This window comes from Peromyscus californicus, unplaced genomic scaffold (genome assembly GCF_007827085.1).
Source record: "Peromyscus californicus insignis strain IS unplaced genomic scaffold, ASM782708v3 Scaffold_9__1_contigs__length_137607984, whole genome shotgun sequence".
Taxonomy (NCBI): domain Eukaryota; kingdom Metazoa; phylum Chordata; class Mammalia; order Rodentia; family Cricetidae; genus Peromyscus; species Peromyscus californicus.
In genome coordinates, this window is record NW_026294617.1 from 130058384 (window position 1) to 130076875 (window position 18492).

The 18492-nt window shown below is 41.3% G+C and overlaps 1 protein-coding gene across 4 annotated transcripts in view; it reads left to right on the top strand.

Moving 5' to 3' along the window:
• The window catches only part of Zzz3 (zinc finger ZZ-type containing 3), a 71454-nt gene that overhangs the window by 37435 nt on the left and 15527 nt on the right, over positions 1-18492 (top strand). For all 4 annotated transcript variants that reach the window (XM_052730974.1, XM_052730976.1, XM_052730977.1 and 1 more), the window contains one exon: positions 17361-17499. In XM_052730974.1, coding sequence (XP_052586934.1) covers positions 17361-17499 — 139 coding nt within the window. The remainder of the gene's footprint in view (positions 1-17360; positions 17500-18492) is intronic.

Genomic DNA, 18492 nt, shown 5'->3' on the forward strand with positions numbered 1-18492 from the left:
AAGGGGGGACTCTGCTTGCAGGTGCAAAGAAATATGTTCTAGAGAAACACACCTCAAAAAGTGTGATGTCTCGCTTTACTTTCTTATTTTTGAAATGGAGGCTTTCTATGTCACCTAGGTTAGTGTTGAGTTGTGACTCAAGTGATTGTGGGACTTCGAGCTTATGTCGCCATGGCCAGCTCCGGCTTAAATGAATTTGAATTTCTCTGGAACTTGTTTCTTCTGAACTGAGAACTGGCAAGTGTAAGGCACACACTCTGCCACTGAGCCACACTTTCTCTTCCAGGAAATGATATTTTAGTAGTTCTTTCCCTTGATTTTTGTTGTCTTTGTTACAGGATATTCTTACTGATTCTGGAAAATAGTAATTCAGTCTTGTTATGTTTAAAAGTGAGATTGAATGGTGATTAAGGACAGTACTCCCATAAAATAATTATCCAGAGGTGATATTCCAGGTCCATCAGCATGGGGCTTGGAGTCCTTTGGAGTTGGCTGCCGTTTACTGTGAGGACAGTGCTCAATGCTGATGGGTCATCAAGTGGCTGGGTGAAAGAAGCCCCTTATTTTGCTCCCATATCTTTTGCTTCATCCCAGATCTTTGAAGATGACACGATTTTAGGTTTTACTTTCTTTGGTTTCTGCTAACATTGCTAGGGGTTAGAACCAAGGGCCTGCACATTGGGCAAGTATTCACCACTGCTCTTCTAAGATGGAAGAGATGATCGTGATGAGCATCTTGGTTTAAAGTAATTCCAAGAAAATGGTATTTGATCATGTTGCATGTAAATTCTTTAATAAAGTCCCTTTTTTTGCTCCATGTTTCTATTCCCATGTTTTCATCCAGATGTCAGAGATGATTGGCTTTTAAAAAACAAAACTAAAAAACAAACCAAGTGATTGTTTAAAAACAACATGGTTACGGCTGTCTAGTGTTTTCAGGTGTTGGGAATTTAAAGTACTTTGAAAGTGGTATTGGTGGATCGCTATTTATCCTCTTGTACACAGTACCCTTTATGCTAGAAAAGATCTCTAGCTCGTTGCTTGTGAAACTGGGAATTTAGCCTTGCCTACAGTATTCATTAGTACTCTGCCAGAAGGGATCAAGTCATACTTCCTGATGCCAGTTAAGCAGGTTATTAAAGCCGTGTGCACACATACATATCTACAGACCCCATCTCAAACAAAAAGTGTATTAATAGAAAATTCCATGGTTGCCACGGTGTTCTCTTTAGAGTTAGGGGCCTCTGATTCTGTTACAGTGAAAACTTCCCTCCAAGCTAACAGTAATGATGTAGTTGGCAGCCTTCGCCTTGTCCTTTGAAGAGTATCACTTACAAGGTTCTCATCATTCATAAATGTTTAAGAAGATACTTTACAGTCTTAGCTTTGGACCTGTCCTGACAAGTTAGACAACAGCATGGGGAAATGAGTCTGAGTGTTTGGGTACACAGTTGTGACTCACATTGTACTTCTGCTGATTTTTCCCTAAATAGGAAACTCTGCTTGCTAACTGAGTAAGAGGCTAAAAAGTGTGTTCTTCTGGTGAGGTTCTTGCTCATGGTTATTGTAGCAGATGTTCTCAGAGGTTTGGCAAAGAGGGCCCAAGGCCACACTTTCCCTGAAAGGTTACTGACGCTCTTAAAGGGAGATAATACCTAATGATCCCTTAGTGGCCTGGCTGACTCAGACCACCTGGAGGTTCTGGCTTTCAGAATCAGATAAGGATTTGAAGGCCTTGGGATTTATATTTAGTATTTCTTTTCAAATTCAGAAGGTAGTCACTAGAAATGAAACTTTGTGATGCATGTCAAAGACAGTTATTAAGTAGGTGTATTACACAGACAGTACAGTAGAGTCTCCCACCAGGATCAGAAGGTTAACTCAGTGGTAGCATACTTAGCAAGTGTGTAAGAGGCCCTGCCTTTCATTCCTAACACCGTACTGCAGACACAAAAAAGCATCGTGAATTAATGGTAGAAATGAAGTCATACTTCAGCCTTTTAAAAAAAATGGCTGTTTTGTTTCTGGACTTTTTTTGAAACAGGGTCTCTTGTAGCTCAGGCTTGCCTCAAGCTTGTGATGTTGCTGAAGGTAACCTTTAACTTGTGACCCTCCTCCCTTGTCCTCTGTTGCTGGGATTACAAGAGTGCCATGCCTAGTTACTTCATGGAGTGAAGATTTACTCTGTGGACTTAGGGGAGTTTTTAGATTGAGAATCTTATAGAGCAGATCTTTGGTATTTAATTTTTTTTTTAAATCTGACTAATTATAATGACGTGATTTTTGTTGGTCAGAATCAGCATTTTAGGTAAGTAAACCCCGTTTAACTTGTTAGCTGCTTTCTTGTTCTTTAATGGTGTGTTTGTGAAGAACAAGTGCTTCTTATAGAGGATTTGGTTAATTTGAGGAGACTCTGGGGGTTTAGAATGCAGTGGTCTATGAAAGACAGAGGCCACTAGGGAAGAGGGGCTTGGTGCTCCTTGACAGTTCCTAGAAAGAGCTGCAGAATACCAGGCATTGGTGTGTGGGTGGATTAATGGGAGGAGTAAAAGCTGCCTGAAGTATATAGAACATTGGTTGTTGTTGGGGAATAAGTCATTCACTAATCAAAACATGTCATGAATTGTTGCCGATTTGAAAAAGATTTTATTGTGTGTATGGTTGTTTTTCCTGCATGTGTATCTGTGCACCACATGGGTGTGCCTGGTACCTGTGGAGGCCAAGAGAGGAAGCTGAGTCCCTTTGTACTGGAGTTCCAGGTGGTTGTGAGCTACCATGTGGGTGCTGGGAACCCTGCATCCTGGAGTACAGAGTACCCTGGAAAGAAGCAACTGGTGTTCCTAACTCCTGAGCCATCTCCAGCCCCATTACCAAACATTTTTAATTTTTAAGGAATAAGGTGATTTTAAATGATCCTCTGCCCTAATCTTAAGGATGCTGACACATGGATATAGTCTTAACATTGTTGGTTTAGGGTCATCGCCGGCAGAGGTGGTGGAATGACCCTGGTGACCTCACTGTCATAATAGGTCTATCTTTCCTGACCTTTATAGTCCAAGAGTTTCACTTCTTCCTGTGTTCTTTTGGCAGCTCTGTGGCTTAGTATTTCATTTCATTTTTGTTGACTTTCCCTTCTAATTGACTGCTTTTAGCCTTCTTTGATCTTAGAGATCAGAATGATCAAACTTACCAAGATTGTCTTGTTTGGTTCACTGAGGAGTTTCTTTTTGAGTGAATACACAGCACATGGATGTTTGGTTATTATATGTTCTTGTTTGCTTTTTTTCTCAATAGAGAAGTTAAAGTTCCTTTTTTATACATGGTAAAGAATTTTTTCATTTAGTGATAAAATATTCCTGAAACTATATTATTTACCTGCTATTTTTGAGGCTAACCTTTAGTTGCAGAAGCTATATTTCACAATTTTTATAGTAGTATGTGGAAAAAATGAACTTTTCTGTACTAGTCGTGTTCAGTAGTTTGGGATGCCACATGCATTTTAAAAGCAGTGGGAAGGAGTCATACTGTACTACAGGGCCCACATGGGAGGGTTATTGAGGGGCGGGGAGAGAAGGGGCAGAGACCGGTCTCTGGGAGAGGAAGAGAAAGAGAAAGATATGGGAGGTGGGCAAGGCCCGTCTTTTATAAGGAAATGTAGCGAGTGCACACAAGGGGTGCACTTAGTGGCTGCAGCTGAGGTCTATCCTGTCAGGACCCTGAGGGCAGGCCAGTACAGATGCCTAAATGCTAACCCCACATGCGTAAGAAAGTTTAACTTTTACTTTACTCATATGTGTAGGTGTCTTTTACCCGCACTGACCAATTCTCTGACTCTGTTGAGTAACGTGCAATTCATTGACATTTTCTGACAGTAATTGGCATTACTTAGATAATTGTAAATTAAGGTCTTAATTTCTAGTGGGCCGGTGGTGGTGGCTCATGCCTTTAATCCAAGCACTTGGGAGACAGAGGCAGGTGGATCTTAGTGAGTTCAAGGCCAGCCAGGTCTTCAAATCGAGTTCCAGGACAGCCAGGCCTGTTACACAGAGAAACCCTGTCTCAAAAAACCAAACAACAACAACAACAACAAAAAAAACCACTTCATTTCTCAAGACTTCCTCACTTTGTCCACAATTACAAAGAGGTCCTTAAGTTATCTGTAATTTCTCATGTGATAAATTATAACATCCCATTGCCCCTCTCACAGCGTTAGAGAAGTTCACAGACCCAAGGGAAAAAAATTATTTGATTAACTACAGAAAATACTTGAAAGGATCCAAATGAGTGGCCATATAAAGAGATACATATGGCAGGGTTGGGGAAAGGCTAAGGCACTGGCGTTTGGGTGTAACACCATGACAGTCGTAGATTGTTTCTTCAAGCCTGGCTTTAAAGAATTCTCTGCTCTGGATGGTTGGGTCGTGTGTAGTTCTAGCTCTGTGAACACTTGGTGGTTTTGTGTGTAGCTCCATGGTAGTTCTTTGCCTGCTCTGTAGAGTCTCAGGTTAGGTTTGTGTAGCTTTTTGTGTTCAGCTAGAGCTTCGTGCAGATTTGGGCCTTTTTCTATTGTTTCTTCCTCTTTGGTGTTTTGTCCTCCGTATTGTAAACCCTCAGCTTCCTGAGCTGCTTTCTGCAGTTCTTGTGGTAGGAGAAAGGTAACCATGGCACTGTCCTCATTGCTTTGTCCTCTCACATGTCACAGTTGTGCATGTCTGTGACCTAGGATGTGAAGAAAAGTTACTTCTTTATTTTCTCCATCAGGACAGTCACTCAGTGTCATTCTGTCATAACTATGAGTAGATGCATCTGGCTTTGTGAAGATCTTTTTCTGTGAGTTTGCATGTGTTTATGTTCACAGGTGGGTGTAAGATTGTAGATGTGGGTGCTGGCAACTGAATCCATGTCCTCTGTAAGAGCAGTGAGTGCTCATAACTGCTGAGCTATCTTGTGGAGACCCACAGAGGTTTCCTAGTGAGATCTGAGCTTGCTTTACCCAGCAGGGCCGCACAGGGGAATGATTGGACCTCAGGCATGGTTACCAGGTGTTTAGAAGGGTCTGCACTTGACTGTGCAGTGTGCTTTGATCTAGCAAGGGGGAAGTCTTTTGTCCCGCCCCTTGGCATTGTTATAAAAAGCCCTTTTGAAGAGGCAGAAAGGGCCGGTAGATTTTGATCCAGGTCCTCCTGAAGCTATCCTGTGCTTCTGTCTCCTCTCTGCTGTCTATCTAAAAGTTTCTCTCTTTTTTTTTTAAGTTTATTTAATTTTATTTTCTGTGCATTGGAGTGAAGGTGTCAGATCCTGGAACTAGAGTTACAGACAGTTGTGAGCTGCCATGTGGGTGCTGGGAATTGAACCCAGGTCCTCTGAAAGAGCATTCAGTGCTCTTAACCATTAAGCTATCTCTCCAGCCCCTCTAAAAGTTTCTTATTCCTCTCTCCTCCTCATAGGAACCCTTTAAAAGGTGGGAGCTGGCCTCCCACACTATCTCTCCAACCCTTTATTTGACTTAATTTTATTTTAGATATTTATTTTATATATGAATGTTTTACCTGGTGTTTGTTTGTACATTAGAAGGTGTAAGATCTCCTGGAATGGATGTTTATGAGCCACGTTGTGGGTTCTCTGTAAGAGCATCAAGTGCTCTTAGCCACTGAGCTAGCTCTCCAGCCTCATGTTATATTACGATCTTTTCCTTTAGTTCATTCTTTTTCTTTTACCTTTCCTCACAGAAATCTACCTGTCTCTGCAGGGAATAAAGGCATGTGCTACCATGCCCAGCTTGACTTAATTTCAATGTATGCTGGGAGTATTTCTTCATGACACTCCTCCCGCCTGCTGGCTGACTGTTTGGAAATAGTAATTACCACTATTTCAGATCCTACTGAGGGTTGAACTCAGGGCTCTACTGTTGAACTTCACCTCCAGCCCTGGAAATTATTTTTTTTATTGACATCTATGACAGTGAGGATTGGCTTTTGTTTGTAGCCTAAAAATTTTTATAAGTAGATTTTAAATAAAGAAGCTGAATTGAAAAATTGAATAATAGGAATTTTAATTGAAGAGTGGTGCTATTATTTGAAAAATGTTATGTTGGTTAGATATTGCTGCTGTTAGAGCAGAAGTTAGAATTAGATCATCGGTTGAGATAAAGTTCATGAGGATAAGCCAGAGAAATAGCATGAAAGACAAACTGTATACTAGGTTGAAGAGGTAATTCTGAGAGATTAAGTGGTGTAATACATCTGGAGTTTCTGTGCTTTTTCTTAGTCCTTGGGATTTTGGCTGCACCAGGTCTGCTGTGTACTGTTTAGAAAGGCTTTGGAATGTGTTGCTTTGTTTCAGGACCAGTTTACCCCAGTTTCTGAAAAGTGGCCTTTAATTACTTATTTGACTTGTTATGTGTCTGTGTACTTTGCCCACATGTATATCTTTGAGCCACGTGTGTCCAGTGCCATTGCAGAATTAGTAAGAGGGCACTAGATCCCCCAGAAACCGGAGTTATGGACAATGATGAGCCAGCATGTGGGTGCTGGGAACCAAACAGGTCCTCTGAAAGAGCAACTTGTGCCCTTAACCACAGACCCATTTCTCCAGCTTTCTTTTTAAATAAAATCAACTGGAGCGGGATGTAGTGGCACATGCCTTTAATCCCAGCACTTGGGAGGTAGAGACAAGCAGATCTCTTGAGTTTAAAGCCAGCCTACAAGGTCCAGGATAGCCAGAGCTACATAGTGAGACCTCGTGTTGGAAAATAAAATTAAAAAAAAAAAAATTAACATTTGTTTTGCAGAAATTTGTTTTCTTTAATACTATACTTTTCTACTGTTTAAGTTGGAATTTTTTGATTCACCTTTTATTTTGCTACTTTTTACATTTCCTACAGTATTGTTCCTCTTTTTTTTTTGTAGTGTACTACCAGATTCTTAAAATAATTCTTAGAAGGAAAATTTTATGATCATAGTTTATTGATAATGAGGGCATGAAGTGAGAGTCAAACTGATTATAGTCAAGAAGAAGTGTCTTTCTAATGTGAGAAATCCACAGAATCTATTTAATGAGCAAAGGAATTGATTTGGGGGTTAACTCACAAACATGAGAGATTTATCATAGGGTCCGGGAAAGCTGAGCTGTGTCCCACGCTGATTTGCCTGGTCCAAGATCTCAGCATCCAATACCACAAGGAGGCAAAGAGGGAGCTGCATATGTGCATTCCAGGCCACGCCCTACTTCAAGGTCATAGGCAGGTGTAACAGTTACCTGTTACCTCACTAGGGTCCGTGCTCCAAGGTCATAGCAAGAATAGCCACATCTTTTTGATTAACATATGATTATATATTTTATAGATTTAGTGCAGTGTTCCAAACATGCATACATCATATGAGTCTGATTAGGATAATTGTTACATCCATCACCTCAAGCATATCCTCTCTTTGTGTTGGGGACATCATGTCTCTTGTTTTGAAGTACAGGATGTTCTTGGTCAGGTACTCTGTAGAACACAAGTAGTTCTCTCCCCTGTGTTCATTAATCCTCTTCCTCACATCCATATCCCCAGCCTCCTGAAGTAACTGAGTAAGACGCTAGAACATGCAGAGATATGTGAGAAGCCACAGTTAGTGAGTAGAGCATTCATTTCATAAGTAGTGGGTTTTTTTTTAAGGTTACAACTAAATAATGTTTGTAGTTTTGAAATGCTATCTCATTTAAGTGTAGACTCAAATTCTTGAATTTCTTTTTTAAGTTCCTTACAAAGGCGGCGTGATTGTACGAGACATGGCGAGCATGCTCTTTTCTATCCTGGTGCAAGGCCGAGCAGCCAACGTAAATGCTGATACATCACTCTGTAATTGTCGCTGGTCTATTGTATACATGACTCTGAATATACTTTTTCCTTTGTGTTTTACCTTGCTTTTCACTGCTCAGGTCTCGGTTACTGGCTATCTTCTTATGTCCTTCTCTGGGGTTCTCATTAACTGCTGTGGCTTAGAAATCTGTCACCTGTGTAGTAGTGGATCTCAGTGGATAGCCTGAGCTCAGACTATTCTCAAGCTTTCGACCTTTCAGTAGACCTTCCCTTTTCCCTGCCACACAGAAAACTGAGTCAACCATGTCAGAGAATGAGTTTATTACTGCTTCCCAAACCACTTTGAGCATCTTTCAGTTAACTTGGCGGTGTCTAGGAAAAAGGCAGCCTCTTTGAAGGAGTCCCCGGCCATTGGTTGAGCTCCGCTCTTGCTTCCTCGAGCGTCAGTGGTGTCGTCTCTGCATCATTGGAGATAGTGTCTTACTTTCTGTGGTGCTATCATGGAGTCCCCAGTTATTCTTATCCTGAAGTAAATGCTGGAGATATAATGTCTGCTCATTTAAAACACTTTTACTGTCTGCCTCTTACTCTACATGCTAGCCAGATGAAACGAGCTCCTGGGTTCTCTCCTAACACTTTATGTGATGGGAGGGGCAGCAGCCTAGAGGTCAAAGGACAACTTAGAGGTATTGGTTCTTCTCCCATGGTTTGGTGGCAAGTGCCGTTACCTGATCAAAATTATCTTTTCAGCCCAGTTTTCTGAATTCTTTAACTGAGTATACCCTTGCCCCTCATTCAACCAAGTGTGTTTAACCTGTGGCCCATGGCTCTCATATGCTCAAGGGTACCTGTGAATGCAGCCCAACTAGAAAGTAGAAACTAACAACATTCTCAGTCTCCCTTTCCCTCTGTGATTTTTGTAACTCCCTCATTTCTCCATTTCTCAGACTGGGCAACACATTTGGGGGTTGAATGACCCTTTCACATGGGTCACATGTCAGGTAACAGTTACAAAATAGCAACGAAAATAATTTTATGGTTGGGGTTCACCACAACATGAGGAACTGTGTTAAAGGGCTACAACACTGAGAAGTTGAAAACTACTGCTGTAGATGTTGACATTGTGTTACAACATGGAAAGGATGAGCGTGCCTGAAGGCCTCACGAACCTAACTTCTTGCCCTGGTCTGTTCTCATGCCAGTTTCCCTGGTTATCATCCTCTGTCAACAAATGGGGACCCCTCTTAGTTTAGGCATCATATTCTCTAAGAAGGCTTTCTCTTCCCAAACAGATCAGGTACTTTCTGTATGCTCTATTCTAGGCAATGGTAACTGCTGTAATTGTATATAATAGATCACAAGCTCTTTGAGAACCATGACCTGTATAGGAGAATTTCCAAGCCTTTACCCTGGTTTGAAAACCTCAGAAAATGAGCGCACTTCTGGTAATAAAGTCATTTATTTTTTCAGTGCTAAAAATTGACCCTACGTTTTTTGCATGCTAGGTAAAGTTCTACCATTGAGCTACATTCTCACTACAGAACTTATTTGAAAACAATCTGGATTTTAAGTTTTAAAAAGAAGGTGAATAAGCTGCACATTCATTTACACGGTTTATTAAAGTTACATATGGGGAAAGGTATTGGTGGAGTTGTGTATTTAGGGATGGGTAGTCTGTATAATTACCTGGTGCCAAAACTTAATATTTTATAATGGGAATATGAAAAAGGAGAATAAAAAACACTCGGAGTTAGTGCATTGTGAGATAAAATTTCTATTATCAAAATGATTTATATGATTTTTAAATGTTTTTACAGTCTTGAGTTTTGTCTGTTGGCTTCAGAAAGTGTATAGAATGGTAAGAATTTAGTTGAGGTTGTCTGAAGGACTTGAAAGAAGACAAATGGTTTGTCTTTTTATGGGTGTCTTGTGGGGGCCGAGAAGATGATCACTGGACAGTGTCCTGTCACACAAGACCAGCACTCACATGCAATGGCAACTTTCTGGACCCCCAACTCTGAAGGGTAAGCACAGATGAGTCTCTGGAGTTTGCTAGCCATACAATATAGCCAATCAGTGATCTGTGTTCAGTGGGAGACTGTCTCAGAAGAGATAGAGGAGGACAGTTGATGTTGACCTCCGGCCTCCATGTTCCTGCAAGTCTGCACCCCACCCCTCTACACACGTAACTTGTTTCTGTTATGTGAAACCTGCTGGCAACTGCAACACCAGAAGAGGAGATATGTTACAGTGGGTTGGGGAGAGAGTGAGTGAGCTAAATCTCAGGAATGGGGGGATACAGCGCTTGATCTGACTCGTATAAAGTATTGTCCACAGCATAGTGGGATTTGGCTTCCTCTTTAAGAGAAGGAGTTTTTTTGGTGAGTTTTTAGAAAAGCACTATGAACTGATTGAACAGCCCTTTTAAGTTCTGTTCCCACAAGAACCCCAGGTTTGGGGTAGGGGTAGCTTTATAAATATGATTAAAAATACAGATTCAAAGTTTAAATTTTTTTATGAGGCTCCAGGTGTGGTGCTGTACATCTATGATCTTAGCATTTGCAAGGGGAAGGCAAGATGGCTGTGAGTTCTCTGCCAGCCTGGGCAAAATAGCAAGACCCTCCACCCTGTCCACACTCCCTCCTCCTTCCCCTCAGTAAGCAATGTCTTCAAACCTTAAAAACAACAAGGAAAATGAAATTAAGGTGATTGGAGCTTGCTTTATTACATTTGTTGCAAGAACCAGAAACCCACTCAGAACTATCTCCAGGAAAAAAAGGAGTTAAAAAGCTGGGGAAGGACAGTGCTGGTTGAGTGCAGATTGCTATTGCTGAAGACCCAAGTTCAGTTCCCAGCGTCCACTTCAGATTTGACACCCAGCACTCACAGGGTGCTTCCCAGCAGTCAGCCTCTCTAGCTCAGGCAGCAGCCTTGCACGTGTGCACAGACAGACACGCAGGCAGAACATTCATCCATACAAACAACAACAACTTTACAAAGCTGTGTGGTACTATGAGTCTTGATAATGGTTGCAAAGCTGTGTGGTACTATGAGTCTTGATAATGGTTGCAGTGGAAAGAAGCTGGACATAGTAGGTCGTATATAACTATGTTTAGCTAGAACAGGCGAATTTATAGAGGTTGAAAGATTGTTTTCAGGGGCTGGGGAGTGAGGCATTGAGAATGGATTGTTGGTGGAGTTGTGTACTTCATAACTTGTTAAAAGGTAACTCAGTTATACATACAAAAATGCCCCCAATACTATAGGAGATAATTATATCATGAATGCTTGAGATAATCTGGGAGACAGGAAGAAAGAAGTTTGTTTTTCTTAATTTGTGGCAGTATAGTACAGTGATTTACAAATTTACTTGATTTACAGTAAGGCATACATGTTGGGAGCCTGCCTCTGCTTTGTGAATGGCCATGCTTAGAGCAAAAATATTAAAACTTTTTATGATTTACTTATTTATTTTTATTTTATGCGCATTGGTGTTTTGCCTGCATGTACATCTGTGTGAGGGTGCCAGATCCCCTGGAACTAGAGTTACCTGCCTTCTGTGTGTTCTGGGAATTGAACCCGGGTCCTCTGGAAGAGCAGCCCATGCTCTCAACCGCTGAGCCCTCTCTTCAGCCCTAGAAACTATTGTTTTTAACAAGGAAAAGCCAATCATTGTTTTTTCGTACTTAGTAGGGAAAATTTTAAAGGTAATAGCAGATTTTATCGGAATAGGTTATAGAAGCTGACCAACCTGAGAGTTCAGCTGGCGTCCAGCAGGCTTGAAAGCACCTTGGGTTGGCTTAGCCAAATTGTGTTATCTTACATTCGTTTTTTGTTCTCTTGAGTGGAACATCACAGTGGTCTTGGAAATTACAGACCTGTGAGTATTCTTTATATTGTAAAGGTATTGTAATTTTAATGATAATGATAAAAAAAAAACCAACTCCATGACTCTGCAAGGGAAGAGAAGGGTACTGTGTCTGACCAATTAATGTGAATTTCCACCCTGGCAGAGAGCCCTGTCTTTGAGTGAAACCCCCAGAATTCTTTTTTTTTTTTTTTTTTTTTCCTTCCCTGAGACAGGGTCTCTCTGTGTAGCCCTGGCTATCCTAAAACCCAACCAGGCTGACCTTGAAGTCACAGAGATCCTCCTGCCTCTGTCTCTTAAGTGCTGAGTACTGGGAATAAAGGCGTGTGCCACCACCACCTGGCTTTTAACCCTCCCCCCCCCCCCCAAGAATTCTTAAGAGCTATATTAGTAGCTTAAAGGGAACTTTTAAAAACATAGTTTTCAAAAGTTTACAGATTAAGTAGGAATGTACTGCTGAGTTCCCAGATGTTCTGCCCCTCTGTTGAGCATCTTATATTAGAATGGGGCATTTGTTACAGTCGTGAACTGATGATATGTTATTATTCATGTGTATTCTTTACTGTAAGTTCCTTAATTTTTAGGCCCAGTCTTTAATTTTACAGATATTTGGGAGTACTCAAGAACAGTGTTGGTAATTTCTAAAAAAAAAGCACAGTTTTATTTAGCAGAAATTCTTATTCCTCTGTACTTTGAGTAAAAACCTATTTTGTAAAAATTGATTTAATATTCCCCTGTATTTTGTAAAAACTTATTAAAATTTTTTTCTCACTAGATTAAAATGTGACAGCTTTATTTCATGATGGAATCATGGCAATTTTATTTTCATGTTTCACATTTCTGCTTGAGTTTGTATTTTATGATTAGAAAATGTTTTCATAATTTAACAGAAATCTGTGCCCTTCTTTTGTGGTGCTGGACATTGGACCAAGAGTCTTGTGCAAGTAAATGCTCCGCTTCTGGGCCACCTCCATCTTAGTGCTTGTTCTTAGAATGGCAGCCCCACCTAACTACTGCTCTGTGTTGTGTGGTAGCTGTGGTTGCTGTTGTGTTACCTTTGCCTAACACTTTTCTCCTAAAGTGCAGCTTCTTTCACAGCCTTTTATGTGTCTTGGCAAATTAATTCCAGAAACAAATGGATAACCTGAGGTATGAGTAAGTCTTACTTGATAGCCATACATGGCAAACAGCCTCCCTCCCTCCACAGAGCCTTGCTTTGTTACCAGGTTGGCCTTGGATTTGTTGTGTAGCCTGGGCTAGCCTCGGGCTTGCGAATCTTCTGCAGACTACTGTGTATTACTGCTGCCGATGATAAATAGGAGTTGGTTGAAGAGCTTGGTGGAGAGGCGTCCAAAGCATCATTTGCTGTTAGGATGACTTGGAGGACTGGCTAGAAAACGTGTCGTATCGTTGGTGGTTACACTTCAGAGCTCTGTTTCTTTTATAATTTGACTGATAGGAGCAGGGAGGTGTGGCAGACTTCCTCATGGTGACCTATAGTAGATACTTCATGCTTTATGGATGATGTGATTTCTGTTGCAGTCACTCTGCTGTTTAAACACATGTGTGGCTGTGCAAAGCTTTATTATCAATTCAGGCAAGCCATGGTTGTGTAGATTCCTTACATAGATGAGATTTCTATCTCTCCCTCTTTTGGTTTTTTTCTCTTGATTATCATTAGGCCTCAAACCCTGGACAAATGGCTAATGGAGGCGTCTATTTAACATACCAAAGCAGACTTATCTGACAGTTTGTCCGAGCATCCCTTAGTCCCTACCTGTTACAGACTATGGCTGGCATACCCCGCCCCCTACCCTAAATTTCTCCAGCCCAGTGGCTGGGCTGCCCTTCCCCCAGCGGCCCTTCCCTGTATAAATCAGCTATTTTGGTTACTTGCCCTTTTTTCCACCCTTTGCTTTCCTGGCGCTCCCCTCTCTCCTTCCCCAACTCTTCTCATGGCCCGACTCAGGGTCTTGTTCACTCTGGACTCTCCCAGATGTCCTTGCCACTGGCTGCACTCTCCTTTTTATCTACAGTAAACCCCCTCCTCCACCATACTTAAAAACAGTCATGTCCTTCCGTCTTACTTCTCTCTTCCTCTCTCTTCTCCCTTCCTTCCTTCCTTCCTTCCTTCCTTCCTTCCTTCCTTCCTTCCTTTCATTCATCTGGTGCTGAAACCTGGGATCAAACCAGGGACCTTCCACTGACAATTATTATTTTCAAGAATTAGACCAAGTTTCTTGGCAGAATGTGTGAAAGCTAGATTTAAAATTTTTTTTCCACATTATGTTTTAATGCTAAAAAATGTCCATGTGAGCGCTTAAAGATTCTTTCCACTGTAGAAATGGAAACCTGGCCCCTAGAAAAACATGCTGATGCACTGAAAAGCAAGATTTTCCACCCTCCTTCTCTCCTATCTATCTAATCCTCTCCAATGGTGGCTGTACATGCAGTATTGCTGCCTAGTAAAAGTAAAGCAAGCTTGCCGGGCGGTGGTGGCGCACGCCTTTAATCCCAGCTCTTGGGAGGCAGAGCCAGGCGGATCTCTGTGAGTTCGAGGCCAGCCTGGGCTACCAAGTGAGTCCCAGGAAAGGCGCAAAGCTGCACAGAGAAACCCTGTCTCGAAAAACCAAAAAAAAAAAAAAAAAAAAAAAGTAAAGCAAGCTGCTTCAGTGTATTCTCTTTTAGACATCATGATTTTTACTTGTAGACTGTTTTGTTCATAGACTATTTATGTTCATAAACTAACTTTTATGAACATAAAAGGTAGTGAAAATAACTTAGGTATAGGTACTGTAGTCAGATACCATGTGGGTGTTACCCGTAAAGTGAGATGGAGAGCGCTTTGCTGCAGGTAAACTCACTGTCACTATCACCTGAAGATCAGCTGGAGAACTGGGCAGAGTTCTTACAGAAATCAGTGCACAGCGGACCTGTTGGAAAGCTGTGACTTTCCACATGACATAGGAAGCCCGTGCCGTTTTCACAAGTTACTCTGTTTCTTAGGAGGTTAAGGGAATAGCTAAAGCGAAAAGTGTTTTATTGGTTCTGTGGAGTTTCAGGATTTGTTTTTGTATTTGTGTTTTCTTTAAATGTTTGGATGAGTATCTGTGATAAATAGATACTGTTCTGTCATCTTCTGTTTGAAGCAAGAGTTTTCTTCGTAGTATGCCTTGAATAACAGATGATACCTGTTTCAAGTTTATGAAATTTAAAATACAGCAGTGCTCAGCATAGAGTATACACAATGTTAGACCTTCTTATGTTTTTGTTGTTGTTTGTATTTTCAAACAGGGTCTTAGTCTGTAGACTAGGCTGCCCTCAGATTTCCCATCCTTCTGCCTTATCCCCGTGAAGGTATAAGCTGTCACATTTGGCCTTTATTACTGTTTGTTATTACATAGTTGCTCATCTATCTTGTCTGTTCACAGACTTGTCATCCGCTAAGCAGAGCTGAATGCATTGGCAGGTGTGATCTGAACAGGACCACTATACAGTGTCACTTACTGTGTTACTTTGGATCAAAGACACAGTTTGTTCATCCCTCCCGCTCTCTCTCTCCCCCCACTTCCCTTCCTCCCTCCCTCTCCCTTCCTTCCTCCTTTCCTTCCTTTCTCCTTTCTCCTTTCCCCTCTCCTCCCTTCCCCCTCCCCTCCCCTTCCCCTTCCTCTCTCCTCCCCCCTCCCCTCTTTCCTCCTTCCTCTTTCCTCTCCTTTCCTTTTTCCTTTTTTGAGACGGGAATCTCACTAGGTAGCTCCAGCTGGCCTGTAACTCACTATGTAGACCATGTTGCCCTCAAACTCAAGAGGTCCACCTACCTCTGTCTCTCAATTGCTGGGATTAAAGATGTACTCCATCATACTCAGCCTTCTTTCTTTTTTTTAAAAAAAAAAATCAGTTTGGACAATTTCAAACACTAAAAAGTAGGTGGACCACTGTGATCAATCAATCCTCAGCTACATGCCTGCTTCGGTCTCTAGGAAGATGGTCAGTGCTGTTTTCCTGCACACCTAGTTCTGTTTCTTTCTCTCCCATTATTGTAGCGCCCTGGTTATACCTAAGCTCCATGTCTAATGTATTTTGGTAATTGCTAGAGCTTTTAAGAGAGGGCCTTGTTTCTTAGCAAACAATGATTGGAATTATGGGCAACCCAGTCTTACCTTGGATTCATTCGTGAACTGACTTGTTCATTTTGCTTTTGAATGTGGAGAAAGCTGTGGGTGAGACTGGAAATAGATTGTGTCAGACTGGGTGTCATTCCAATGGATCCAGGGATCGACAGTGTCGTCCCTCCCAGCTGGCGAGATCTCTGACTAATCTGAGAGTGGTTTGGATTGGGGCAGAAGACTTGATGTCACTGATGTTTTCCATGCTCATTCTGTGCCTTTTAGTCACTTTGCCTGCATTAAGGAAGCAAAATTGGAGTTGGGAAGTTATGCTTTCATTGTCTCCCCACCCCACCCCACCCCAGCCTGTATCCTAAGCGGGCCTCAACTATGTACATACCCATACAGTTCTGTGTTAATGTTCACTGTGTCATCATGTTAAACAGAAATAAGATGTTTGAAGCATCAGCTCGGTGATGAGTCTTGGGGTTGAATTGTTGGGATGTTTCTGGTGCTTCGCTGGCTTCTAACTTATAAGACTTACTATGCTTCTGATTGGACAAAACAGACAGTTATTTATTCAAGAAATATTTATTGAGCATCTATATGCTGGGAAGTGCACTATACCTTGACTAAATAAAGAAAGGTAAACTAAACAGATATATTTTCCGTTAGGAGTTGCAGTCTACTGAGAAACAAATATATTTGGACCATAAAGGAAAACTGCTCAGTTGATACTTTAAGGACACAGCTTCTTTAAAGTGAATTTCAAGTGACTTTTTAATTATTTCTGTGAAAAGCTTCTGAGCACCCAAGGATTTGGGGTTACTGCATTTCTATGTGTATTTATGTGTAAAACCTGACTTTCCAGACTCAGGACAGTGCTAGCAAAAAAAAGACACTGAATGCAAATGAACTAGTTAATAAATGTATCTCTAGTGTAATTAGATTCCAGGATGCCAACAAGTAAATTGATTATGTGGATGAAATGGATGTTAGCTATTTTAAAAGAGCCTTTGCAGGTAGGGAAATAAAAAAGACCTTCAGCATTTGCCTTTGTCTTGAATGCTGGAGAAATGTGGGTGAGGAGGAGGATAGAGCAGATAAGAACCATGTGACCCACTACCACATCAGACTATGGGGCACTGTCTTTGTGGCTTTGGGAAGAAAACGTGCCTTAGACATTCTGTTCCTGCAAAGTAGAGCTAGAGGGCTGGATTTGGGGGCTCGTCTCTGTGTGTGAAATTATGTGATTTTAGTTCTTTTATTAAGGAGTTTCTTAAAACTTTGGTTGCTGGAACGTCAGAATGCTTTCTTGTTTTCTGAACTCATTCAAGGTTCAAGAATGAGAAGGTCTAAGATGGGAAAGGAGGCTTTGCTTTCTCTAACTGATGTTTTCTGACTAGGTACTTCGTAACTCAGGAAGACCTCATTTATTCCCAGTAATATGTTTTACTAAACTCTTTCAGGTAACTTTAAAAAGACTGTGTGACTTCATATATAGTAGATGATAACTTGAACTGAGTTTTTATTGGTTGTTGTTAGTAGAAAACTCCAGTGAGATCGCTCTCTTTGTCTCCAGTTACCAGAGACTGCTACAGACCATTGCTGTTCTTGAGGCTCAGCGTTCTCAAGCAGTCCAAGACCTGGAAAGTTTAGGCAGACACCAGAGAGAAGCACTCAAAAATCCTATTGGATTTGTGGAAAAACTTCAGAAGAAGGTACCAAAAAAATTTACTTTAGTACTTTTAAACATTTATTGGAGTATACTTGGTAATTTAAGATAATTGTTTCTTTTTCTGTGAATCTGCCTGTGCTTTGAGAGTATTTAATTCCACACGAGCCTCTTCCAGATTAATCATGTTACTGTGAAGGCAGCACCATCTTCTTTCCCTATCCAACACACAGTGCAGTTTGCCCAGATGAAGAGAACTGAGCTCGTATTGTTTGGACAAGAGCTGTTCTGCTCACTCTTCATCTGTTTTCCACCATCACTTCCTCCTCCTCCTCCTCCTCCTCCTCCTCCTCCTCCTCCTCCTCCAGGACTCAGGGTTAGTGGGACTCTGAGGCCTGGTGCAGAGGATTTATTAATTATTAACTGCTTTTGTTTGGGTCACATTTGCTACTGAGAGAAAAAGCAAATGTTTATAGAGACAATACAAAAATTTATTCTACACATGCTTAAGGCATAACCAAATCCATGAAGAGAAACTCTAAATTTCATTTAATTTTAAAAAAGGCTTTTTCCCCCTTAGTGTGAAACTAACTAGTTTTCTTTTATATTTGAAGCAAACTTAATGTTTAACAGTGAGCTGTTCAAATATACCCAATTGATCAAGATGTATACACACAAACACATTGTGGGGGTGTTGTTCTCTGGTACTAGAGATAGAACCAGACCTTGTGCAAGCGAGTGCTCTACTACCGCTGAACCTTGCTTAGTATGCTTGAAAGCCTCGGTGTCAGTGTTGTGTGAAAACATTAAACAGAATCTGTGAGGAGGGCCTCTCTTTGTGATGGACTCGAAGTGACGGTGAGATGTTGTCAGTGTGCCTTTCCTTTCTCTGCTTTCAGAAAACCTGCATTTCATATACATACATAGTCTGCATATTGGCTTATTAAAAACTGGTTGTTAGAGCTGTATTGTACCTTCTCCGTTAAATAAGGTTCCCCTTGGTCCAGCATGGTGGGGCAAATTTAGGATCCCAAAACTT